This window comes from Notechis scutatus, chromosome 4 (assembly GCF_049901735.1).
Source record: "Notechis scutatus isolate UNSWTSFEM ecotype Mainland chromosome 4, rNotScu1.2, whole genome shotgun sequence".
NCBI classification, from domain to species: Eukaryota; Metazoa; Chordata; class Lepidosauria; order Squamata; family Elapidae; genus Notechis; species Notechis scutatus.
Genome location: NC_142012.1, coordinates 157540063 through 157567925, shown reverse-complemented (window position 1 = coordinate 157567925; position 27863 = coordinate 157540063). Strand labels below are relative to the sequence as shown.

At 43.5% G+C, this 27863-nt stretch overlaps 1 protein-coding gene across 1 annotated transcript; it reads left to right on the top strand.

Moving 5' to 3' along the window:
* Positions 1 to 27664, top strand: ZMAT3 (zinc finger matrin-type 3). Its single transcript, XM_026666641.2, has 6 exons — positions 1 to 836; positions 7225 to 7554; positions 11960 to 12079; positions 21640 to 21806; positions 21939 to 22042; positions 23188 to 27664. Exons 2-6 carry the CDS (start codon positions 7285 to 7287, stop codon positions 23394 to 23396), a joined length of 870 nt encoding a protein of 289 aa, XP_026522426.2. The 5' UTR covers positions 1 to 836; positions 7225 to 7284; the 3' UTR covers positions 23397 to 27664.
* The last annotated feature ends 199 nt before the right edge of the window (positions 27665 to 27863 follow it).

The window sequence follows — 27863 nt, the reverse complement described above, 5'->3', positions numbered from 1 at the left end:
TTTCTCTTTCCTTCTCTCCCTTTCCTTCCCTCCCCTTTCCCTTCCCCCTTCCCTCTCCCCTTCTCCCCTCCCTTACCTTTCCCCTTTTCTTCTCTTTCCCTTTCCTTTCCATTCCCCTCCCCTTCCTTCTCTTTCTCTTTCCTTCTCTCATTTCCCTCCCCTTCCTTCCCTTTTCTCTTTCCTTCTCTCCCTTTCCTTCCCATTTCCCTTCCCCTCCCCTTCCTTCCCTTTCCCTTTCTTTCCATTCCCCCTTCCTTCTCTTTCTCTTTCCTTCTCTTTTCTTTTCCTTCCCATTCCCTTCCCTTCCCTCCTCCTTCCTTCCCTTCCCATTTCCCCTTTTCTTCTTCTTTCCCTTTCCTTCCCATCTCCTTCTTTCCTTCCTTCCTCCTCCCTTTCTTCCTTCCCTTCCCTTCCCTTTCCATTGTATATCATATTATATCAAATACTGGGCTTCGGTGCTGGGTATCGCTCGGCGCACCCTGGGAGTTGTAGTCCAGCGCGCCCGGTGGTTCTCCGGCTGGGGAAGGCCGCACGGGCGAAAGGCGATTCGGCGGCACCTGGGAAAGATCCCTGAGCCCTGGGAGAGACGTGGCAGGGTAGTTTTTTTCCCCCCGAGTCTCCTCCCCTCCAGCTCGGCTCTGCGGTCACTTCCTGCAGCTGTTCGCATCTGTGTCCGGTTATGCGACGCCTTCCCCCGCCCCGGGCTCAGCCTCTCTCCTCGGCTACACGGGCAAAGGGGCTGGGGAGATGGGAAGAAAGAGCCGGCGGTGCCGCTGAGCCGAGCCGAGCCGAGCCTGACGCCCTCGCACTCTCCGCTTCCAGCTCGCGGAAAGCCGGTAAGTCCGTGCCGTCTTTCTTCCCTCCCTCCCTGCCTGCCTGCCTTCCTTTCTCTTCCGGAGAATTTGGCGTGGGAGAGCCGCCAGCCGGCACCTGGATTTTGGGGGGGCCACGCGGGGCGAGGACGCCTCCACTGCGGGAATTCCCGGCGTGGAAACGGGAGGCTCCGATCCTGCCTTTTTCGGGGCTTTGTGGCGCCTCTGTTTGCAGCCGTTGCTTGGTTTGGGGGGAGGAGGCGAGGGAGGGAGGAAGGAAACTCATGATGGTGATGAGGATGGCCAGGATGATGATGATGATGATGAGGGCATCAATTCCTTGCAAATTAGTGATCGGCCTGTAGAGATGCTCAGCCATCCAGGTCACGGTTGCCCCAAAGGTTGTTTTTTTTTTTTTTCCAGGTGGCAACTGGGCTTTCTTGTTTTTTGTGTTTTTTTCTTTGAAAACATTTTCCTTCTCTTCTAAGAAGCTTCTTCAGCTCTTACAGGATAGTGGGAAATGGAAGGATCTCCTTGCTGGTCATTTGCATCCTTTTTAGAGAGTAGTTGAGGCCACTTGGAGGTTTATCTGTGTCACCTGAGTAGCTCCTGGTTTCTGTAGTCTGCAATTCTTTCTCTGGAAAGCCATTCCTACTCCCATACCATTCAAAGGGTGTTCATCCCAAATTGTATACCTAAAAAGTCTGTAGAGATTCTCAGTCATCCAGGTCATGGTTAACAGATAACAGATAATCAGAGTTGGAAGGGACCTTGTAGGTCATCTAGTCCAACCCCACCACCCGCCCAAGCGGGAGACCCTACACCATTTCTGACAAATGGCAGTCCAATCTCTTCTTGAAAGTCTCAAGTGATGGCGCTCCCACAACTTCCGAGGGGCAAGCTGTTCCATTGGTTGATTGTTCTCCCTGTCAGAAAGTTTCTCCTTATTTCCAGGTTGAATCTCTCCTTGTTCAGTTTCCATCCATTATTCCTTGTCTGGCCTACAGGCGCTTTACAAAATAGCTTGACTCCTTCCTTTCTGTGGCAGCCCCTCAAATATTGGAAGACCTCTATCATGTCTCCGCTGGTCCTTCTCTTCATTAGAGTAGCCAAGCCCAGTTCCTGCAACCGTTCGTTGTATGTTTTAGTCTCCAGTCCCCTAATCATCCTGGTTGTCCTCTGTACTTTTTCTCGAGTCTCAACATCTTTTTTATAATGTGATGACCAAAACTGGATGCAGTACTCTAGATATGGTCTTACTAAGGCTTTATAGAGTGGTATTAGTACTTCCCTTGATCTTGACTGTATCCCTCTGTTAATACAACTTAGGATTGCATTAGCTTTTGGGGTGGCTGCTGCACACTGCTGGCTCATATTTAGCTGGTTGTCCACTAAGACTCCAAGATCCCTCTCACAATTACTGCTTTTGAGCCTGGTTTCACCCAGTCTATATGTGTACTTTTGGTACTTTTAGTACTTTTAGATACTCTGGTGTTCTAGTCTGTCAAGATCCATCTTGATCTTGAGCCTATCTTCTTGGGTGTTAGCTATTCCTGCCAGCTTAGTATCATCTGCAAATTTGGTAAGTTCCCCTTCTATTCCCTCATCTAAGTCGTTAATGAAGATATTGAAGAGTACTGGGCCTAAGTCGGAACCTCGTGGCACCCCACTGCTTACTTCCCTCCATGTAGACTTAGACCCATTAAGGACTACTCGTTGACTACGGTTTGTCAGCCAGTTGCGAGTCCATCTGGTGGTGGTGCTATCTATTCCACTTTTTTCTAGCTTGTCCCAAAGGTACTTTTTTCAGGTAGCAACTGGACTTTCTGGCTTTTTCTTTTGAAGATATTTTGCTTCTCATCCAAAAAGCTTCTTCAGCTCTGACTGGATGGTGTTGAATGGAAGGATTTATAATCCTTGCAGACAGCTGGTCATTTGCATCCTTTTAGAGGGTCGTTGAACCACTTGGAGGTTTATCTGTGTCCTCAGGGACACCTGAGCAGCTCCTGGCTCCTATAGTCTTCAATTTCCCCCCTCTCTGGACATCCATTCCAACTCCCATACCGTTCAAAGGGTGTTCATCTCAAATTGTATCGTTAAAAGTTTGTAGAGATTCTCAGTCATCCAGGCCATGGTTGTCCCAAGGATGCTTTTTTCAGGTGGCAACTTGACTTTCCTTTTCCTTTTGAATACGTTTCGCTTCATTTGGATGAGAAGTGAAGCATCTTCAAAAGAAAAAAACAAGTTGCCTCCTGTGGGACAATTTAGCAATCCATATATGGTGAGATTCCTTAGAATATTGGGGCAAGTGAGAAAGAAAAATATATACGAGTAGTCCTCAACTTACGATCCCGAGGGAGCCCAAAATTTATCTTGCTAAAGTGAGACATTTGTTAGGTGAGTTCTGCCCCATTTTACGACCTTTCCTGCCACCGTTGTGATGCCAATCCCTGTGGTTGTTAAGTGAGTGACACAGTTGTAAAGTGAATCGGGCCTTCCCCATTGACTTTGCTTGTCAGAAGGTCCCAAAAGGCCGATTGCATGACCCTGGGACCGTCATAACTATGAGTCAGTTGCCAAGGCACCGGATTTTTTTTGATCACATGACCACGGGGATGCGACAACGGTCGTACGTGTGAAAAACGGCCCCAGCTCACTTTTTTCAGCGCCGTTGTAACTTGGAAGGGTCGCTAAATGAACTGCTGTAAGTTGAGGACTACCTGTGATGCTTAAATTAATCAGAGGAGAGGCCTCCTCTGCAATCTCAGCCATACAAGGAGATTCTCTAAGCCTCGTCCTCAGCTGTGCTGAATCTGTTCCCTTTTAGGGGGTGTGTGTGGAAAGTATGTGGTAAAAAAAGAAAAATATCTCATTCGGTGTTGTGAATTTGCTGCATGAGGAATCAAGTGCTCCTATTTTAATAGGCCATCCCAGAGTGCCCCTTTCCATTTCATGAAGGCGGAATCAAGCACGGAGTGATCCACTTTCATTCCTGGATGAGTTTGCTCTAGCTTTTCAACTGCAGAATGAAGCTTGTTTGTTCTTTCTGGAAAAATCTGTCCAGTTTTTTTCAGCTATGTATTCAGTTATGTGTAAAGATCTCTCTTGATGGTCCACTTTTATTTGCCATAATGAAGCATTGCAAAACCTGGGCACTGAGAGCAGTGCAATGGCAGTCACCAGGAGTGGGCTTCAAATTTTTTAGCAACGGGTTCTCTGCCTAGTTGCTGGTGGGCGTGGCCATGGTGGGTGTGGCCTAGTCAGCCTCCTGCACCATGGCAGGGGGGTGTTTTTGCCCTCCCAGGGCTCCGGAGGCTTTCCTCAAGAACAGCCTCCTTGGGCTGCAGAGGCTCTCTGGAAGCCAGAAATGGGCCCATTTCCGGCCTCCCCGAACTTCCGGGAGGCCGGTTTTTCACCCTCCCTGAGCCTCCCTTTGTGCCCTGCGCTTACCTGCATCCAAAACGGGCCGTGTGGGGATTGCTGGGATGGGCGGGGTGGGGTGGCGAGGGCCAGCCAGGAGTGGGATTTGGGGTTCTCCAAACTGCGCAAGAATCTTAGCTAGAGGATCTCCTGAACTCCTGCGAACTCCCAGCAGCCCACCCCTGGCAGTAATACATCTCCAGGAAAAGTCACAACAACGTAGGGAGAATGCATACCTGTTCTTGTTAAGATGCCACATGAACAACAGATGCCCTGCTCAGATCTCTGAATGTCTAGAGAGTTGCAATCATCCAGGTCATGGTTGTCCCAAAGGTGCTTTTTCCAAAAGGCTACTGGACTTTTTTGGTTTTTGTTTTTGTTTTTGGTTTGAAAATGTTTTTGCTTCTTCATTTCAGTGCAGATGAAAAGCAAAACATTTTCAAAGAAAAAAACGAAGAAAGTCCAGTTGCCTTTTGGAAAAAAAAATGCCTTTGGGACTGCTGGGACGTCTGAGAGCATCTGTGTCTAAATTTAAGGATGAGTTCCTCCCCTCCTGTACACCAATTTTCCATCTGCAGGGATTTTTGCGAAGGTCTCGTGTTTTATCTTGTTTTATGGAGTTTGAACTGACTGAAATGTTCAGATGGGGTGGATTTAAATGGGAAAGATCTATCAGATGAGGTTACATGAAAGAAATATTGCTGAACCGCGTTTTCCCTTCTCTGGGAAAAGGAAGAATTAGAAAATGTATTGCAGATTAAAAGCAAATTTCATTCAGCTCAGTCAAATCAATCATCGTAATAGTGAAGCGTTTAAAAGATGGGATTTTATTCAGGTTCCTCTAAGCAATGAATTTCACTGCACGACCTTCATCAATCCCTGTTTCTCAACTTACTTTGCAGAATTGTTAGAATAAAGTGAAAGGGGGAGACTGTTTTCCTCCCTTCACTAAAAGTAGAAAGCACAAATATGAGTTCAATTTTGTGTGTCTGTGTGTGTACATTGCATCTAGCAAAAATTATATCCTGCCTGTCTTGTATATATACATCACTTAGAGCGCCTAGTATTACTACATGTTGACTTCAATTTTTGGGGAGAACAGGGAAAATATAATAATAGGAAATAAGTTTAGACAAATGTAAATAGTGTTGTCTAGCTACAAGTGTGTCCCTTGGCAAGGTTTGCATAGAATGCCAGAAGATACCTGAAGCTTCAGGTATCTCCTGAATCTCTCTTCTGTCTACTCTACAGGTAGTCCTCGAGTTACAACCACAATTGAGCCCAAACATTTCTGCTGTTCAGTGAGACATTTGTTCAGTGAATTTTGCACCATTTTACGACCTTTCTTGTCTCAGTTGTTAAGTGAATCATTAGTAACCCAGATCACTTTCTGCAGCCTTCTGGCAAGCAAAGTCAGTGGGGAAATCTGATTCATTTAACAACCGTGTTCCTAGCTTAACAACTGCAGTGATTCACTTAACAACTGTGGCAAGAAAGATAATAAAACGGGACAGAATTCACTTAACAACTGCCTCACTTAGCGGCTAGATTTTGGGCTCAATTGTGGTTGTACATCACAGGCTACCTGTATCCTACGCTAAACCAGAGACTTAAAAATTTCATTGAGAATCACATTAGGCTACATGTCAAGGGCTATATTCCCAAAACCTCTGAACTTATATATCCCCATTTTGGAAGCAGAATTTGGGTAGTTGTGCAGCAGGTCAATCATTTTGACCTTTATAGCTCCCCACATCCGACAAAGAACCCTAATATTTCAAATTTTGGGTCCTACTGTCTCCCCTGTAGGGGGCTGAATTATGGAGCGAATGTTGGTGCGTCTCAAATAGCCTCTGAATCTCACATTTTTGCACATCTGTGGTAGGCTAAAATGTGATTTTCTGGCCTTTGGCATAGCCTTTATTGCGTGGACTACAAACCACAGTTTATTATTAAGCCAGTTCTGACCCAAAGGTGCTTTTTTTCTTTTTTCTTTTCTAAACAAATTTTTATTCAGTTTTTCACATTAAAAACAAAAATTTCTTTTTAGTGGACAACATATTTCCAGGTCATCACCTTTACATACAAATATGACAGCAATTATACATTCATATATACATACATAATTCTATTATTTCCTTTTCCATTCCAAATTTTCCGTAAGGAGAGAAACAAACACATTAATTCTAGGTGCTTGTTTTTCAAGAGGCAACTGAATTTTTCTTGTTTTTTTTTCCAGCTCTGACTGGATGTTGGGGAACGGACGGATTTACACTCCTTGCAGACAGCTGGTCATTTGCATTTTTTTAGAGCAGGGATATCAAACTCGATTTAATTGAGGGCCCCATCAGGATTTTTGTTTGACCTCGGGGGAGCCTGGGGGGTGGGTGTGGGTGGGCTGGGCATGGCCAGCTCGATGTCACTTGTGTTGGGGGCGCCTGTGGGGGCCCGAGCGCTCTGCCAGCGAATACGGGCTCCTGAGCTCCGTTTTTGGCTGTGACTGCCTCCTGCAACCCTCTGCCAGTGAAAATGGACCCTCCTGAGTTCCGTTTTCACTGGCAGAGAGGCACCAGTCATTCGCTGTTTCCAAGGTAGTCCCACAGGCCAGATCTAAGCACCCTGCAGGCTGGAGTTTGACACCTCTGTTTTAGAGGGTCATTGAGGCCACTTGGAGGTTTACCTGTGTCTTCAGGATCAACTGAGTAGTGCAAATACCACGGAGCCTTCTTGGTATTGTTGAAAGGACTGTGTTGTAGACTGGAGATGGATGACGTTGTATCCCTTTCCCTCTGTTGGGAGAGGGCTGTTCAATATTTCAAGCCAATTGTGACTTAGGAGACTTTATAATAATAATAAAAAATCCTTAGTGGATGGAATACAGCTGAATGAGTTGAACCAAATCTTGCCCTGTTGGTGTATATCACCCAACCCAATTTTGACATTCGTGGTTGGAGGCCCCCTGTTTGAGTTGGATTTCCTTCTTGCTTTTCAGCCACAATCTGAAGCCGCCTTTGGGTTCCCGAAGAAAGAATGCTAGAAGGCCTGTCAGCCAATGATTCTTCTGCAGCGAGCTGGGTTTCCTCCTCTTCCAGAAACGCCCCCATCTCTTCCTATGTCAGTGGCCACCAGGCCCACAGCCACCTTGCGACTTTCTCCACCGAAGCCACTGGGACCGGGGCCATCCTTGCCACTTGCACAAGATGAGGAACTCGCCACGAGGGGGGAGCAGGACCCCTTGCTGGAGGAACTCTGCAAGCCATTGTGCTGCAGGCTTTGCAATGTCACCCTAAACTCTGCCCAACAAGCCCAGGCGCACTACCAGGTGAGGATACTATGCCTGCATGTCCAAACTGCCGTGTGACTCTTTCGGCATTGAGTTGAGTCTTTCACAGCTAAAAAATGTTTCCCCTTGTTTTCCAAGGTGATACATACAGGTAGTCCTTGAATAGAATAGAATAACAGAGTTGAAAGGGACTTTGGAAGTCTTCTAGTCCAACCCTCTGCCTAGGCAGGAAACCCTACACCACTTCAGACAAATGGTTATCCAACATCTTTTTAAAAACTTCCAGTGTTGGAGCATTCACAATTTCTGGAGGCAAGTAGTTCCATTGGTTAATTGTTCTAACTGTCAGGAAATTTCTCCTTAGTTCTAAGTTGCTTCTCTCCTTGATTAGTTTCCACCCGTTACTTCTTCGTCCTACCCTCAGGTCCTTTGTTACAGCACCTGAGAGATATTGGAACACGGCTATGATGTCACCCTAATCCTTCTTTTCATTAAACTAGACATATCCAGTTCCTGCAACCCAGTTCCTGCAACCTTAACTTACAACAGTTCATTTAGTGACTTTTCGAAGTTAAAGCAGCACTGGAAAGAAAAAGTGACTTACCACCCGTTTTCATACTTACTTCCCATGTAGCACCCCATGGTCAAAATTCAGATGCTTGGCAATTGACTCATATTTATGACGGTTGCAGGGTCCCAGAGTCACGTGATCCCCTTTTGCAATCTTCCGACAAGCAAAAATTAGTTTGACTCATTTAGCAACTGCACTGATTCACTTAGCAGTGGTGGTAAGAAAGGTCATAAACTGGGGCAAACTCACTTAACAAATGTTTCAATTAGCAATAGAAATTTTGGTCTCGCTTGTGGTCATAATTGGAGATGTCAGCATATAAACTGCAGGCTTAACTCTGCTCACGGCCCAGAGTTCGATCCTGACATGCTCGCGGTTGACTCAGCTTTCTATACTTATGAGCTCGGTAAAATGAAGGCACACAGTGCTTGTGGCCATCTTTCGGCAGCTCCTGATATTGAATTGAAAACTGAATTATAAATCAGGAGTCGTGGTTCACACAATGTCAGGGGTGGGATTCTACCAGTTTGCACCTATTCGCTAGAACCGGTTGTTAACATTCTAAGCAGTTTGGAGAACCGGTTGTTAGAAGAAATTACTGACCTAATCCTGTAAGGAAGGCAGGAAGGAAACATTCTGGTGTTGCTTACAGAAACTGTCTCTCCGTTAACCCTTATTACATTCTTGGCAGGACTAGACTTCCTGTCTCTGGAACTTCTCTGGGGTTTTTTCCCCCTCCTTTGCTGGTACTTTGCTTGTGTGGAGTGACCATTCAAAGTTACAATGGCACTGAAAAAAGTGACTTATGACCATTTTTCACACTTACGACTGTTGCAGCATCCCCACTGTCATGAGAGGCCGGGGGAGGAGATGCATGCCTCGATGTGAGTGATATTGAGTTGGCCACACCCAGCCAATAACATGACCACCAAACCACACCCACCAACTTAGCCACGCCCACAGAACTGGTTGTTAAAAAATTGGAATCCCACCCCTGCACCATGTCTTTGCCATATGTGTGCAATATAGATATTGTAAATGAAACATCTCCTTTTCAAAAAAAGCCTGCTATTTTTTTGTCCTGTGATTGTGGCTTATGATTTATAAGCTAGTTTGGAAGGGTTTCTCTTTTGAAAAACAAGGTATAACTAATTGGAATGGATAATGGATAATAAAAGAATAATAGTGGACCAAATGAAATAAAAATTAGAGGCTTGAAAAGACAAGAAGAATTAGGGGTGCCATGATAGTGGTATTTCAGTATTTGAGGGTCTGCCACAAAGAAGAGGGGGTCAAATTATTCTCGAAACTCCAGAGAGTAGGACAAGAAATAATGGTTGTAAACTAATCAGAGAAGCAACTTGGAATTAAGGAGAAATTTCCTAAAAGTGAGGACAATTAACCAGTGGAACAGCTATTCTGTTCTATTCTATTCTATTCTATTCTATTCTATTCTATTCTATTCTATTCTATTCTATTCTATTATTATAAGGGAGGGTCTGCTGGAGACTTTGTAACAATAGTTAGACTGTGTGAATCACATTTTAATCTATTAAACCAGTATTTACGTCAAAAAAAGAAGGTAGCCTGGTTGTCGTATTTTACACCAATTGCAACTTCTAGAAGTCTTCCGAGAGTAGCCGCACATCGAACACATTTGTGTAATTAAGGTTGGGGGTAACCAAACTAAAACTGCCAAATCAAACTAATTCAGGAAGGATTATATCTGAAGGGTCATTACAGTAAACATTGCCACAACTACCATCTGCAAATTCAATCACAGCTGAAGATCAAGGCCTGTTTGTCTGATAATCCATCGTTTGTTTCTTGGTTGTCCATGATGTCTTCAGAATTTTCTCCAACACCAAAGTTCAAAAGCATCCATACTCCTTCTGTCCTGCTAGGCCAATTGGTTAAAGGAAACTGCCATAGATCGTCAACTGTATTCAGATCCCCTTAGGGTTTGCACGGCCATCCCATCCACACTCTGCATCTCAGGAGACCTCGGCTTCTTCCCCAGGGCCATGCGTAAGCCAACATCAAGGCAATCCCCAAACAGAGGGATTCAATCAAGAACATGTGAGGTACTAATACCACTCTATAAAGCCATAGAGTAGAGTAGAGTAGAGTAGAGTAGAGTAGAGTAGAGTAGAGTAGAGTAGAGCAGAGCAGAGCAGAGCAGAGCAGAACAGAACAGAACAGAACAGAACAGAATAGGTTTCTGCCGGACATTATTTTTGTCACAGTTGTTAAAGTGAATCACTGTAGTTGTTAAGTGAATCCTATGGTTGTTAAAGCAAATCTGGCTTCCTCCATTGATTTTGCTTGCCAGAAGCCAGCGGGGAAGGTTATAAATGGTAATCATGTGACTTCAGGACAGTGCAACTGTCATAAGTATATGCCAGTTGCCAAGCCTCCAAATTTTGATTATGTGACCATGGGGAGGCTGCAACGGTCATGAGTGTAAAAAACAGTCATAAGTTGCTTTTTTCAGTGCTGTTGTAACTTATGGTCGCTAAACGAATGATTGTAAGTAAATTTAAATGGTTGTAAAGATAGGGAGATTATGGTTTTTTTCCCCCCGCTTTCCTAGTCTGATTGCAAAGACCTGTTTCTTGGTACAGGCAGGAGCAACCAACTTGTCTCTCTTTTCAAGAGCTATTTTAGATTGAATGTCCCATTGGAACTCTACTCCTGCGTGTATGTGTTCAAGACTTTTTGGTAGGGAGCAATTTTCAGGCATTCTAAGGCAGCGGTAGCCAACCGGTGGGCCCTGGCCCACTGGTGGGCCTCGAGAAAATTTTGGTGTGCTGCAGAGAAATGTCACCCCCAAAGCAATTAATGCAGGCTGCGCAGAAACACAAGACTGCGCCGCCCACATGGCCCGCAGGAACCCTCCCTGCCCACTCACTCCTTACCCGGCAAACTTGCCTGCTAAGTTGCTATTTTGCCTTTTTCCAACTATCAGCTATTCTGCTGTGCCTGGAGATTTAGATTAGCTAGAAAGCAGGAAATGGTTGCATTTCTTGCTTTCTAGCTAGTTTTTAGATCTTCAGCTCCGCTTTTCTTAGAACTGAAGGTTCTATTATTCAGTGCAGACTCACGGCAAGCAAATTTTATGTGACAGACTGAGCTAGCTGATGGCAGATAGATATGTCACTGAATGATTCTGTGAGCAACTCAATCTGCCTACCTGCTTTGCCTGATTTTGGGTAAAAGTTGCTCTTTTTTAATAAAAAAATTCAATATTTAGATACATGGTGTGTTGTGAGTTACTTTTGTGAGTTTGCTTGCTAGCAAATTTTATGAGTTTGCTTGCAAGCAAATTTTATGTGACAGACTGACCTAGCCAATGGCAGATAGATCTCTGAATGAATCTGTGATTCTGTGAGCAACTCAATCTGCCTGCCTGCTTTACCTGATTTTGGATAAAAGTTGTTTTTTTATTTTAAAAAATCAATATTTATATAAATATTTATAATATTTACAAAGAAGCCATGCTCAGCCAATCACATGGCCACCAAGCCACACCCACAAATTAGGCCACACCCACAGAACAGGTTAGTGGTCCCTGGGATTTAAAATTATGAGTTTGGTGGTCCCTGAGGTCCAAAAGGTTGGTGACCTCTGTTCTAAGGGGTAAAAAAGGTCCTTCAACCCCTGCAAGACTTAAAGCACTAATTTCCCTATTTAATCTAACCCCCATCTACCCCTCATGGAAACCCCCAAAAAAATAAATCAGAAAAGGACACTCTGAAGATTTAATTCCACCACTTAGTATTGATAAAGGCTTAAAGAAGGAATGGTGATAGGTCACTGATAGCTTTGGTGCACTTTTTTTCCTAGGCTAATAACAGAAATTTGGTTTTCCAGGGTAAAAACCACAGTAAGAAACTTCGGAACTACTATGCTGCCAGCAGCTGCCCAGCTCCTGCCCGAGTGAGTAACTCTCTTGAGCCAGCTACTCATCCGATGGTGTCTCTTGCACCCCAGGTAAGGATGTATAGATAGCAGTGCTGTATTAATGAATCAGTAGCGTGTGTTCTTCCAAGAAGACAAAGGATATTGTTTTGTTCTGTTCTGATGTCCGTGTTTTCTTTTAAATCTTAAGTTTTAATTCTGTTTTCTTACAAACTGCTGAGTTGGCTTGTTGAAAAGCAGAGAGTGAATATTCAACTTTAAGGCAAGGTAGATTTAGAGGTACTAAACATGTGTTTGTTTTATAAAGTTGGGGTTTTATTCTTTAAACAGGAACTCAGGAAGTTTCATTGCCCCCAGCGTTTCAATCTGTTTCTCTCCAAAGCTGCAGTCTCTCTGCAGGTTTAAGAAGCTTTTCCTTGAATGTTCTAATTCTTTCCTTTCTCTGTGGATTGTTATTGTTTAAATCAGTGGTTCCCACCTTTTTTTGGCCATGCCCCACCTACGCATCTCTAAAATCCTGATGCCTATCTTGCCCCACATACAATTCTTACTATTCAAAAAGTGAACTCCTACTCCCATGGAGGAAGCCTAAAAGGCCATTAACTTGGTTTAAACAAGGTTCCAAAGAACATGGCATCCATGAAAGAGAAAAATAAAAGAACGAAAGACACTAGAAGTACCGAGGAACTTAAAAAATAATAGTATGAAGGGATATATAAAACAGCAAATAAAGTTTCAAAACATATAATAGAGGACTGAAATGCATAAATATAAAATAATTTTAATGAAAGCTTTTTCTGTAATGCTTTGATCATATTAATTACTATACACATTAAAATAAAGGTCCCTAACAAATACAAAATACAATTTAAGCTCACCTCAAGATCATATTTACAACACAATCCTATGCATGTCTACTCAGAAGTAAGTACTATCGTCTTCTATGGGGCTTACTCCCAGGAAAATTTAAAAAGAAAAAGGGAAATTAAAAAAAACATTCTTAGCTTAATTTATGCACAATAAGATTGTCATGAACAAAAAGGGGTTGTAACCTATGACACCACTCAGTTTGAACCTGAAGTTTAGTGGGGAAATGCTTTGGTAGTTCAGTAGGTGGTGGTGAATCACACACAATCACATGTGTGAGGCCCAGCCCCAGATTGTTCTGAGAGGAAAAGTCTTGTAAAACAGTGGTCCTCAACCACCAGGCCCCGGACCTGTACCGGTCCGTGGATCATTTTGTACCGGGCCGCCTACTTTGCTTGGCCGCCGCCATCTTGTTTCGACGGCGCTTGAGAAAGTGCTTCCGGGTGAGCTTGTCGGTCGTCGGTTGGATGGAAAGTGGCATTTGGGTGCTGAAGGAATCCTCGCCTTAGTTTCGTTGAAGTGGGGGGGGGCGGCTTCGAACGAAGAGCTGTCCCGATGGCGGTGGAGTCTCGCGTTACTCAGGAGGAGATTAAGAAAGAGCCCGAAAAGCCCATCGACCACGAGAAGGTACAAAGGAGGAGTTGAAGGTGGCGGGGAGAAGCGGGGGACGGCTGGCTAGCCGGTCGCTCGGCTTGCCTTGCCTTGGTCGTGCGTGCCGATGCCGGTACCGGTCCGTGGATCATTTTGTGATGCCGGTACCGGTCCGTGGTACAAAAAAGGTGGGGGGCCACTGTTGTAAAACATGGCCTGGGAAAATACAGACTAAAAATAACTATCAATCTAACAATTTCTTGCTTAAATTCGGGTTCTGGTTTTGTATCCTCACTGCTGGGCTTCCCACTCCAACCATCCAGCAGCAAAGCCCACAAGAGAGAGAGAGAGAGAGACTCTTGGCAGTCCCATGATCCTTAGTGGGAACACATCTGATTAGCTGGCAGTTGCTCCCTCCTCCTCCCAGCTGGGATAGCCTTTACAGAGCAGGCCCTAGGAAATGCACTTTAACAAATTGTTATATTTGTTATTGTTATAAGTAAATGAAATTAAATTATGACAACAAATTGTTATATTTACTTATTGTTATAAGTAAAGGAAACACAGCTGTTTCATCACAAATATATAAGAACAATTAACGGGCTTTCAAAAATTCAGTTAATAGCTTATTTTTGAATTGCCCCCATTAAAAATCAAATTGCACTCCCAGATGGTCCTGGCCCCATCTCTGGACGCAGGACCCTCGTCCGAGTCCTCTCCAGTTTCCCGGACTGGTCCCCATTCTTCCTCGCTGTCTGACTCCACTGCTGTCTGTATCGGCTGCCGGCAAACCATAACAGTCTTCTGGATCCTGAAATCAAATGGGCTGGGCCTCTGTTGCAAAGAGTCAAAGGGAAAAAAAAAAACCAAAGGTACAAGTATAAGGTGGCTCAGTGGCTAAGATGCTGAGCTTGTCGATCAGAAAAGGTCGGCAGTTTGGTGGTTCAAATCCCTAGCACCGCATCACGGAGTGAACTCCCGTTCCTTGTCCCAGCAGCTTCTGCCAACCTAGCAGTTCGAAAGCACGTAAAAAATGCAAGTTGGAAAATAGGGACCCCTTTGGTGGGAAGGGAACGGTGCTCCATGCACCTTGGAAGGCGTTGAGTCATGCCAGCCACATGGGCCCCACAATGGGAACCACTGGTTTAAATGTAAACGACCAGATATTATTCAGTATATTGCCTAGATCAGGGGTGTCAAACGTAATTTCATTGAGGGCCGCAATCAAAAGTAGCTTCATCAGTAGCGTCAAAAACAGGCTTCCAATTTCCCTAAAGCCTGAGAGAAGGCCCATTTTTAAGGCCTTCCCAAAGACTAAAAGAGTTGGGACCATCTAAACCTGAGAGAGGGGAGGCTGTTTCACAGGGCATAAAAAGAGCACCTTCTGGGTTCCATAAGATGACAAAGCAGGAGCTGAGTGTGCACCTTGGCATAAATACGTGGCCTGGAAACAGAACGGCATTCAAGTTTTCATGCTCCTTCCTGTCCCCAGAACTATAGAATTATGTGTTGTTTTGTGAGATCAGCCAGTGATGCAGACAGCATACAGTTAGACTTTGACTGACTATATGACAAGTCTTCATTCATTTAATGACTGTTCAGAGTTATAACGGCACTAAAAAAAGAGACCTAGCACCAGTTCTCACACATATGACCATTGCAGCAGTCACATGGTCAGACCAGTGGTGGTATTCAATTTTTTTTACTACCGGTTCTGTGGGCGTGGCTTGGTGGGTGTGGCGTGGCTTGGTGGGCGTGGCTTGGTGGGCGTGGCAGGGGAAGGATACTGTAAGATCCCCATTTTCACCCACTCCAGGGAAAGGATATACTGCAAAATCCCCATTTTCACCCCACTCCAGGGAAACAATACTGCAAAATCTCCATTCCCTCCCCACCCCACTAACCTGCTTTCCAGCTCCATTCTCCTGTGCAGGGTAACAAAAGAAGACCCAGCCGATCAGCTGGGATTCCGATCAGCTGGGACTCGGGAGGCAGAGAATAGATGGTGGGGCCAAACAGAGGTGGTATTTACCGGTTCTCCGAACTACTCAAAATTTCCGCTATCAGAACTTCTGGATCAGACGATGGGTGCTTTTCAACCGGCATGTATTTATGATGGTTCCAGCGTACCAGAGTCCTGTGTTTGTCATTTGGAACCCACCTAGTGAGCTTCGGACAAGCGAAGTCAATGGAGGAAGCCCACTTCTCTTAACTTCACGATTCATTTAATAACTGTAGTGATGCTGAACAACCATGGCAAAAAGGTCACAAAAGAGACACAATTCTCTTAACTTCCTTGCTTAGCAGCAGAAATTTTGGGCTCAATTGTCATTAGTTGAGAGCACAATTGAGAAGATCCCTGTTTGTATGACTGTCACCGTTCTAAATAATAACTAGAAAGCAGAACTCCGAGGCAGGCACATTCCTCAAAGAACAATTTTATTGATGATATCATATTGGCACAAAGTAGTGAAAACCGAGTCTGAAAGTTCCCGTGGTTTTCACCTGATTAAAAAGTGAAAGTTCCCCTTTCCCCAAACAATCAGTCACATTGTCTAATCAAGGTGCTGGCTGGTTGCATGGTAACTGGACTCCTCCTCTCTCCAGCCACCTGTTGGAATGTCCTTGGTTCCCACAGGAAACTATTTCGTTTTGGCTACAAACCCCTCATCTAACTATGTTCCCCCTCCCTACCTCATCTTCGCATTGTGGCCACCCTGAAGCCTCCAAAATGGCTCCAGTCAGGTTTGCTTCAGAGTTGACAATGACAGAAATGACCCAACAGTTCCCCTTTTCAGTCAGTTGATTGATTGATTAATTGACATCAAGTTGTTTTCCACTCTTAGGGCCCCATAGGTAGATTTTTCACCATGACAATCTATCCTCAACTATTCTTTCAGCTCTTCCAATGATGTGCTTACCGTGCCTGTAACTTAAGTCCATCCATCTTGCTGCTGGCTGTTCACTTCTTCTCGTTCCTTCCCCCTTTCCCAGCATTACAGCCTTCTCCTCTTTGCATAATGTTTCCAAGTAGAATAATTTGGGCATGTGTGCCTTGAGTGACAACTCTGGGTTGATTTGTTCGATGATCCATCGCTTTGTTTTCTTGGCTGTCGCAAGTAATAAGTCATCCAGAGACTTCCTTTAAATATATTGGCTGGGTGGAATAAATTCAGGCTTGGAATTTGAACAAAGTGCTTCTTCCTTCCTCATGATGTATCATGTGAAGAAGACTAGTAAGTATGCGATCATCAGTCTCTGTGCCTGCAGATATTCCTTGTCGCCCATCAAGTTTTTTTACTCGCCCACTTCTTTGAGTTCTATAAAAATAATGCATTTATCTGTTACAGATAAAGCTATCTCCATTTATCTGTTACAGATAGTCCTCAAGCTATAACCATTCATTTAGTGATCATTAAAAGTCACAACAGCGCTGAAAAAAGTGACTTATGACCAGGTTTTCATACTTATGACTGTTGTGGCATCCCCATGGTCGTAAGATCAAAATTTGGATGCTTGGCAGCTGGCATGTGTTTATGATGGTTGCACTGTCCTGGGATCATGTGATCCAGGTGGGTTTCAAAGAGGTTTACCACCGTTTTGGTGGGTGTGGCTTGGTGGGGGCGCTTTACGCACCCGCACACAGTTTGCACGCACGGGTGCCAAACGCACACTTTGTGCATGCACAGAGGGTTTCTTACTTGCCTCCTGCAATCCCTGCAGCTTCAACAGTTGACGTGCGGCAATCTGGTGTGCCGCGCAAAGCAGCTGCGCTTCAAAAGCAGGGAATAAAGGTCAGTTTGGGAGCCCAGGCGGGCGGGTGGGTCCAACAGCAGCTTGTCAGAGAGAACGGGTTCGGTCTCAGCTGATCTTCGGCACTACCGGTACGCCAGAACCGGTAGAATAGCATCACGGATGTGATCCCCTTTTGCGACCTTGACTTTTGTAAAGTCAAGGGGGAAGCCAAATTCACTTAACCATTTTACTAACTTAGCAGCTGCAGCTATTTGCTATGACGACGCTATAGAGCATTTCACACCAGAACAACTAGACAGGAGAACAGTTTTTTCCTGAAAGCCATCACTCTGCTAAACAAATAATTACTTCAACACTGTTCAACTATTACAAAGTCTGCACTATTATTACTGTTAATCTTCTCATCACTCCTTATCACCCATCCCCTCCCACTTGTGACCGTATGACTGTAACTTTGTCGCTTGTACCCTTACGATCTATATTGACTGTTTCCTAGTATGATTTGATTGCTTATTGTACCCTATGACTATCGTTCTTGACTCTTGACGAATGTATCTTTTCTTTTATGTATACTGAGAGTATTTGCACCAAGACAAATTCCTTGTGTGTTCAACCACACTTGGCCAATAAAGAATTCTATCTATTCTATCTATCTATTCACTTAACATCACTGGTAAGAAAGGTCATAAAATGGGGCAGAACTCATTTCACAACTGTCTCACTTAGCAATGGAAATTTTGGGTTTAGTTGTGGTTGTAAGTTGAGTGATGATATGTATAAAAGTGACATTTTGGTGTGGATCATGGGAATAAATAGGTATTATGACATTCGATGCCTGGATTTCATGTTGCCTATGTATTTTATAACTAGTTCCTGCCCTCTGCTAAAATTCGGATTCATGTACCAGTTATTTTAATGGAATCTTCATCAATTTATTTCCTGAGAAACTGGCATCTTCATCAGTTTATTTCCTGAGAAACTGAATCTCTGGCTGCCAGGTGGAGAAGGCAACCCTTAAGCTACATTCAGATGTATCCATAAGTCTGAAAGGATTGGGGAACTGTAAAATAAATGTGTCAGCGTTCCAGCTAACAAACTCTAACCCAATAAACTCCGAGACAGGCATTTCCCCAAACTTACCTTTTATTAGAGTTTCTTCTGTATTATAGAAGAAACACAGAGAAAATTGACTTTCTTATATCTCTTTCAGTGTAGCTCAGATCCCTTAATTAAAGGAATTAATTATATTCCCTCAATTCAAGTGTAAATTCATAAGGATGGCCACTGGGGGGAGGCAGCTTCTTAGATTAAAAAAAAAGGAGCTTCTTTAAAAATCTAAAATGTCCTTTCACAATATTTACCCTCATAAAAGTAAATGTGCTGTTTTGGGAATAATTTCCAGTGAAGCCATCTATGATACTATGATTTTACAAAGTAGTTTGAAAAGGAGACTCATCAAAAATGTACTAGTAACAGTGAACCAGTCAATATCTCAGCCTAAAGACTGTTGGCAAAAAAAATGGACAGATGAATAGGAAAATGAAAATTGAAACATGTTGAATTTGCTAAGAAAGTAGAAATGTAAATATTCTATATTCTAAGGATAAACTTTAAATATTCCAAGGATAAACTTTAAAGTTGATAGGCTGCTGAAGCACAGAATTTTGGGAGTAATTTGCAAAAACAGTAACACGCAATTGTAATCCTTGAAATATAAGCCAGAAAGAAGATTAACTACTTAAAGTATCTTTTTATGGGGCAATGGTACCCACTTTAAAAATATCAAATGAAAATAAAGGTAATGAACAATAGGAAATAATAAAAGGCCTAAGATAGTTTGAATAAACGTGGGGTAGAAAGGACTGTCCTGTGATGGATTTACAGCTGTTTGAAGAATTATATCTGGATGATACTTGTAAATAGTTCCATATTATCCTGGAGGGAAATGTCAAATGTTTGTTAGAAATGACCTTGAGATGGAAGGGAACAGATGTTTACCCGATTTGCAGATGTCACCAAGCTTGTTGAATTGCCTAATATCGAAGAGTACAAAATCACAATTCAAAATGACCTTGGCAGGCTTTGAGTATGGGGGTCAGATACAACAAGATGATGTTCATCTATCACAAGTAGACGATCCTGTTTCTGGATAAGAGGACCTGGCTTCATGGCATTGCTTTTGAAAAGGATCGGAGAGTTCTAGGAGACCATCATCTGAATGTGGACACGTAAAATGCTGGAGGAACTATAAAAAGGTCAACGCAATCATGCATTGAATTGTGTTACATCGTGATCTTGATGCTTGGAAATCAACATGCTAAAAGCTATAGAGGAACTTAAGCAAAAAAGAGTCATGGTGGCTCACTGCCCTTTTTAATATATACATATATATATTAAGGGAGGGATTGCACTCTCAAACAAAAAAATCTCCACACCACAAGCCAGGCAAACACCTGGGCACAAACAGACCTCCCCCCCCCCCGATACCTCCAGCTCAAACACACCCCTACCAGGCACCCAGATGAAACCTAGCTTCCTAATAAAGGATAGCCATCTGTTTACTCAGAGCTAAGCCGCACTAAAAGCCTCCAATACAGGAAACACAATGTTGCCAGCCAATCAAGACAAAAAAAGCTACAAAAAAGACAGAAGATATTAGAAACACCAATCAAGCAGAACACAGCAAACTCCAAGACCAATAAACACAGACCAAGACTCCCAACCAATCAGGATGAAGAAATAACCATTCTGGCACAGCAGTAGGCTAGCACCAAATTTAAAACAGAAACGGCTGTGAAAGTCTGACTCACAGACGAAGCCTGATGAAGGCAGATGACATTCTGCCGAAACGTTGCTACAACATTAAAAGCACAACTATAATGACGTGGGAAAATACCCGAACAAAGCTGAATACACACACACACACACACACACACACACACACACACACACACACATATAAAGTGAAATACCACTCATGTATCATCACAAAAATCTCCAGAACCATAAAGCCTACAACTTGAAATTTGGCATGTATGTTCCTCTTTACTTCTAGGTGCTCACTAAGAAAGGATTTTTCAAAATGACCATCAGAGCATTAGTATTTTGTTTAAATTATTATTTACACATTTTGATGTTAAGGAGTTCTTCTCCTCCTCCCCCTGAAAAGAAATCTGTTCCAAATGCAAAGCCCAAGCAGAGGAGAGGAGTTTCAGATTCAGTTTTCGTTTCACAGCACCAAGCAGTTAGTACAGAACAGTTGAGCTAAGCCACGCCCAGGCTCCTAGCTGTCTCCTTCTTGCTCACACAGCAAATATTACTTCAGTTTCCAAACAGCCCTCAACTGTCTCACACACTGACAGGACAGATGAATACTGATGGATGCTGGTAGGCAGAGGCACAATTTTCCCCCCTTATTTTCCTCCCCTAAAACTAAGCCCGATCACATAATTTTGTAGCAAAGCATGGGTATAGAGCTAGTATATAAATAAATTTAAGAGCTGTCGATTTCAACTTCCAGAATTTCCCAGCCAGCCCATGCTGGGGAATTCTGGGAAATGAAGCCCACCAGTCTTTAAAGTTGCCAAGACTCAAACCCCTTGTGTTAAACAATGGAGCAGTTTCTTTAGAGCTCTGATGGTTTTCCAATTGGTGGTTTTCTGCACTCCAGAAATCTGGATCAAGCAACCTATAACCTTGCCTTTAATTCACACATGAAAATAGTCTATAGACACTAAATGAGTTTCCCTGTAGAAAATTGAGAATTGGGGAACAAGGGAAAAAGAAAATATCTTTCAGCTGTCATGCACTGCATTTCATAAGGTGGAGTCATCCAAAGTCTTTCGGACTGCTTATGAAGTCATGTAGGCAAATATGGCAAATGTCAGGGTTCCAAGTAATACACCCATAGCAAACAGAACACCGAGGCAAACAGGTTCCTCAAAGAATAGTTTTATTGGTATATATCATATTGGCACAAGCTGGTGAAAACCAACTCTGAATGTTCTCACAGTTTTCACCTAATTAAAAGTAAAAGTTTTCTCCCTTTTCCCAAACAATCAGTTACATGGTCCAATCAAGGTGCCATCCGGTTGCCTGGTAACTTCTCTCCTCCTCTCTTCAACCACCTGTGGAAATGTCCTTCGCTCCCAGGATAAAGTATTTTGTTTTGGCTACCAAACCCCAGCTATCTCAATTCCCTCCTCCCTATCCCTTAGCTCCAGTGTGGCAACCCTGAAGCCTCAAAATGGCTTTGGCCAGGTCAGCTACAGGGTTGGCAGCAAAAACCAAACCTGTAACACCGGGTCCTAATATACTGTATTGACAGTTTTGGGTGGGTGGGTCTCATTCAGAACTTTTGTTTGGAAAAAACAGCAACTGTTTTGATATATCTGAATCTATTTTCCTGTTTTGCCCAGGGGTCCTCCACGAAACCAGGAGGACGAGTGATCTTGGCCACGGAGAACGATTATTGCAAACTGTGTGATGCGTCGTTTTCTTCACCAGCGGTGGCCCAGGCTCACTACCAGGGCAAAAATCATGCCAAGAGGCTGCGCCTGGCCGAGGCACAGAACAACTCGTTCTTGTAGGTATTATTAAAATGCTCACCAGTGGTAAACAGCTCCAGCCAAAGTTCTGCTAACTTTTCCTGCTGATGCCTGTAAAATCTTCCTCGCTTCCCTGCAATTAATTTGTGTTTTCGTATCGTCAATCACAGAGAGTCGCCCGAAGTGGCCAGCAAAAGAAAAGCGCGAAAAGAAGGGAATGAATTCAAGATGATGCAGAACAGAAGGAATGTTTATGCTGTGCAAAATAACACAGGTACGGTCAAAGAACGGCAAGAGTCTTTGGTAACAACAATTTGGTGGGATTTTGGGTTTTTTTTCTTAAATTTTGTTTTGTTTAAATGGAGTAGGATAAAAACCAGAACTTTCTCTCACTCTAAGACTCCAAACTCTGCAATTCTGCTGGCTGGGGAATTCTGGGAGTTGAAATCCACAAATCTTAAAGCTGATGAGTTTTGAGTGCCCTGTTCTAAGCCAAGGAAACACCTATGTTTCAGCCCCAGTTCCTTTTTATAAAGGTGCAGAACTGAGTATCAAAAACTCCACTTATCCTATTCCCTGAAGCTCCTCTGGAACTCATGCACTCTCCCACACAAGGCTGTCATGTTGTGCAACCCCAATCCCACTCTTAGTGCTGTAGCTTAAGTCGTCTTAATACGGGTGGTCTTTGATTTATGAGCGTGAGGGAGTCCAAAATTTCCACTGCAAAATTTCCACAGCTCTTAGATGAGTTTTGCCCCATTTTAACCACCTTTCTTGCCACAATTATCAAGTGTATCATTGTGGTTGTTAACTTAGCAACATGGTTGTTAAATGAATCTGTCTTCCCCATTGGCTTTGCTCATCAGAAAGTTGCAAAAGGTGATCACATGACCTCCGGGCACTGAAACCGTCATGCCGCTTGCCAAGTGCCTGAATTTTGATCATGTGACTACAGGGTTGTGTCAATAACAATAGCACTTAGAGTTATCTACCACTTCACAGTGCTTGACAGCCCTCTCTAAGCAGTTTACAGAGTCAGCAACAATCTGACTCCTCCTTTTACCCAACTCGGAAGGCTGGGAGGCTGAGCCAACCTTGAGCCTGGTGAGAATCGAACTGCCAAATTGCAGTCAGCCAGCAGTCAGCAGAAGTAGCCTGCAGTACTGCACTCTAACCACTGCGCCACCACGTCTCAATGGTTGTAAGTCACTTTTTTCCAGTGCTGTTGTAAGTTTAAATGGTTACTATACCGTTGTAAGTCCAGGACTGTTTGCATTCAAGAAAAAGTACTGGTTCTCGTGAGTTGTTGATGTGCTTTGAGGGTGGAACCAGCTGAGTTCTGATGAATGTCACCTTCTCGGGAAATTCTTCCTGGTTGGCTGTATCCCCAAAATGTCTCGCTTGCTTGCTTTCCTCCAGGCCCTTATTTCAACCCACGCTCCCGTCAGCGGATACCTCGTGACCTCGCCATGTGCGTCACCCCCAGTGGCCAGTTCTACTGCTCCATGTGTAACGCCGGGGCCAGCGAGGAAGTGGAGTTCCGGCAGCATTTGGAGAGCAAGCAACATAAAAGCAAAGTCTCCGAACAGCGGTATAAGAACGAGATGGAGAACCTCGGCTACGTCTAATGAGACTCGAGCCGTGATAAGCCGCTCTTCTTCTTCTTCTTCTTTTTTTTTGGGACTTTTCCCTATGTAGGGAGCAGCTTCTGCTTGCTTGCCTGCCACGTGCCCTGCATCTGTGCTCTGTGCCTTAGGAGGCCTGCTCCCCAGCTCTCTCCGTGCTTCTCAAAAACTCGCCAACCTATCTGTGAAGTCGATGGATTTCAGTCAGAAGACAAAGAGAAGCGGGGTCACGCTCCCAATTGGCAGGAATGCGTGCCACAGGATACTGTAATGTGGATGTGTTCGGTCCATTAGCTGCCTTCGAGGCAGAACCTGCCCCTCTCACTGGTCCCCCTTCCCTTCCCTTTGCATGAGTGAGCTTTGCTTGAGAAAGTAGTGTGAAGGGTTCACACACACACACACACCCTTTTTTTTTTTCTTTGCTGTGCATTGTGCCACTTTTGCATAAGGCGACTTGGTGAAACAAACGACAAAGGGCCAGCTTAAGGTGCCACCTGTCCGGGGAACACTTCCAATTCCTCCTCCCTGGTTAAGTCCCACAATCTCTAGTTGTATATCGGTTTGAGGGGTGTGTGTGTGTGTGAAGCAGAGACAGGAGAGGCCTCTGTGGCTAGTCAGAATGATAAGAACTGGGTGAATTGAACCAGTAGGGACTCAGCTGCTATTAAAAAAAAATAAGCAAAAAAAAAAGGAAAAATGTAGTGCACTGACTGACCGACTGCTTGAGTGAGTCTTGGAAAGAGAGAGTCTTGGGATTAAATTCTTTTTAAATCAATGTTGTTGTTTTTTAGGCCCATCCAGAAGCCAAGAGAAAGATGTGTTGTTTTAATAAATAGCAAACTGATGAGGTCAGGTGAGGTCTGAAACATTTTCAAAATAGAAAAAACTGGAAAAAGCTTCCGGCTTCAATTTGGTAGCATCCGGTTCCTCTACATCAGGGGTGTCAAACTCAAGACCCACGGACTGGATCTGGCCCGTGTAAGGGTGCAATTCGACCGGTATAACAGTTTGCTACTGACCTTCTCCAGCAATCCCTGTGTGTTAAACAGCTGGCGTGTGGCAATCCGCTTGTGCTGCGCAAATCAGTTGAACTTGGAAAACAGGCTATAAAGTACAGCCTAGAGCCTGGGTGGGTGGGTGGGCCCAATAGCTGATTGTCAGAGCAAACCAAACTGGTTCGCCCCCAGCTAATCCTTGGAGCTACCGGTTCACCCGAACCGGTTTGAACCGGTAGAATTCCACCCCTGGGCTCGTGGGGTGCTTAGATCTGGCCTACGGGGACGCTCTGGAAACAATGAAGGACTGGCCCACGTCACTTCTGTTAGCAAAAACGGTTCTCGGGAGCCCATTTTCTCTGGCAGAGCGCTCAGGTCACCACAGGCACCCCCGACACGAGATGACATCGAGATGGCCACTCCCATCCTGGCCACTCCCCCGAGGTCAAACACAACCCTAATGCGGCCCTCGAATTTGTCACTCCTGCTCTACGTACTCGAGTGGCTGTAGCTCCCTGCAAAATAATCATTATTTGGGAGGGAAGATCCAATGAAAGCAAATTCACGTATGCCTGGGTGCAGTACGTTAGAATGAATGAGAGAATTTCCTTTCCCTAATTTGGGTCTTTTTATCTGTTGGAATTGCCTCTAAGATGATGTTGACTTGCGTACTTTAAACGAAATAGGAAAAACAGTTCTCAAATTATTTTGAAGTAGCTGGTATCTTTTCCTGTCTTCATACTTTCTACCATTAATTTTTTTTTTTTTTAATGCTTCCCATTTTGGGCAAAACATCCACAATCAGTCCTGGCATTCTTGATTTGAGGACAAAAACCTGAAAATGATTTTTTTTTTTTAAATTTGTGCTGTGCTGTATCGTTTCAGTTAGATCTAGCGATGGAGACTAGTAGCCTCCAAATCTCTAAAATTCTGCTTTCTGACGCAAGTGCTTCCTTTAAAGCACATCCTAGACCTAGACTGGGATGAGCAGCTATGGCTCCTTTAAGACTAGCAGACTTCAACTCCCAGAATTCCTGGCTCAGGAATTCTGGGAGTTGGAAGTCCAGAGGTTGTAAAGCCGCCATAGTTGCTCACCCTTATCCTGGACAAATGCATAGGTACTATGCAGCAATATGTATGATGTCTTTGTGAACTTCTAACCCAAATCAAGTGAAACCGTTCTCATTAGAAGTCTCTGCCCTTCTCTGGAGGTTGACCTGGTAGAGATGGCCACTAAGTCCTATCTTGGGCATGCTTGCAGGAATCACATTTCCTTGCAATCTCAACGGTTAAAGGAATTAAGAGTTCTCTCTCTCTTTTTAATATACTATGTTCTTGTGGTGTTCAGGTGACAACAATGCACAACACCAACGTGAGCAAACATCTCTTCCTCAGGGGTACCTTTGGTTTTTAACTTTTCATTTGTAACCTTCAGAGTTTTAAACTTTTGGAGAGTTGCCTTTCCAGTTCTCCTAATCTTAGTCTTTAGAGATAGATGCTACAGCTCTCTACCCCAGCCCTGTGCTATCCAGATGGGCTGGACTTCAGTTCCCATAATTCCACTGCCACCTATGAAAGTCATAAAGTTGGCACACCTGGAGGCACTAACAAAGGGTTTAATCCTTTGCTAGGTTCCATCCTTTTGTTAGAGATTTCATTTAAAGGGGAAGAAAAGACTAGATTTGAAGGTAAAGAACATATCCATGCAACAAAATAAAAAACTGAGATACTTACTTCAGACAGGAGTTGAGATGGAGGAGTGCCTAATTACTATTCGTCCCAAAACTCAGCTGCGAATAGTACAGATCTATCAAAAATCCAAGGGGATTATGAAGGGCACATTAGCTCTTACTGATAGAAGAGAATATCTTTAGCTCAGGGTGACTGTGGAGTCCTTGGGTCTCTCTGAGCTCGGTGACCTCTCTGAGCTTCTTGCAGACCTTTCATTACTCAACAAGATAACATCATCAGTACTAACATCAACTGAGAGCAAACCCCACTCCCTTCTAGCATTGATGATGCAAGAAAACAAGTTCAGAGAGCATCAAAGACTTCACATCAGCTCCTGAAGGTAAAGGATTGGTATCTTTTTGGCATAAATCTTCAGCCTGTTCGGAAGTTTGTAGACTTAATGAATGATTATAGACCCTAAGAGGTGACAATTGGAAAGGGGAAACAAAGGAAATGAAATATTTATCAAGTCTCACTGGCCAGTAGGTTGGGTTTTTTTTTGTATGTGTGCTGCTACTGATCTGTATATTTTTGTATTTATTTTGATCATGCTGAAAATATTTAAGGTGTTATCTGATGGGTTTTATTTTATTCTTGTTCGCTTTGTTAACTTTGAAAACACCCATATCATTACTTTTTGAAAAGTTATTTATTATGTTTCTAGAAATGTGTTTCCTTTTGACCTTTCCATGTGTGTTTTGTTCTTAAATGATCCCTATAGGATCCAATCATTGGAATTGAGTGGCCAACCAAATACTATGCGGTAACATCAATCTTTGTTTGTTTTATGACTGTGATGTTATTTAGGATCTGTAGCTTTGTCTCTGTAGAACATTGGAGCATTATTTTTATTGCAACATTGCCATTTTCTCATGGGTCTATCCAACCTGGCTCACATATGACACTACACCATGTTTTATTAATAACCCACAACTGAATTTATATTTCATACTAAGCCAAACAATTATGGTTTACAAACCAAGACAGTTGGTCTAAGAATGGCAGTGGGTGGTGGTTTTCTGGAGGATAGTTATGGTATTTTAAATAAAGGGTCAAATCATTAAGACCTAATCTTGAGTTAAAATTTCTTCCCAAGATGACCAATATTTCTGTATAGCTTGTTACCTGATCAGACATATAATCTAGATTGGGGGCATTCAACCTTGGCAACTTTTAAGACTTGTAAACTTCAACTTCTGGAATTTGTCAACCAGCCAGAATTTCAGCCTGAGGAATTCTAGGAGTTGAAGCCCACAAGTCTTAAAATTGCCAAAGTTGGATACTCCTAAACTAGATCTTGCCATGTTTCTTTATAGAAAGATGATGTCAACCAAAGTGCTTAAGCCTAAGTAGAACTTAAATATGTCAAGTTTAATTTAATGTACTTTTGATTGGTGGAAATGAATATACACATTGGGTTTTAATGTACCCAAATAGGGAAGAAGCTGCTGCCCTACGTTATTGTGTGACATCTGCCCAGCTTTAGCATCCCTCTCAATCATGTTGCCTGCAGTGAAATAAAATCAAACTTTGCTATAGAATGAATGAATGAATTTCTAATCTCCATTCTTATAAGGTTTTTTTATCGTCTTCTTTGTCTTCTTGGTTGATCTCCAGAATAGAAGTAGCATCTTTTGCAGGATGCTTACACAAGTCATCCTGCATTTTTTCAAGGGACTTAGAATGGATGAGGACTAAACCAGGGGTCTCCAACCTTGGGAACTTTAAGACTTGTGGACTTCAA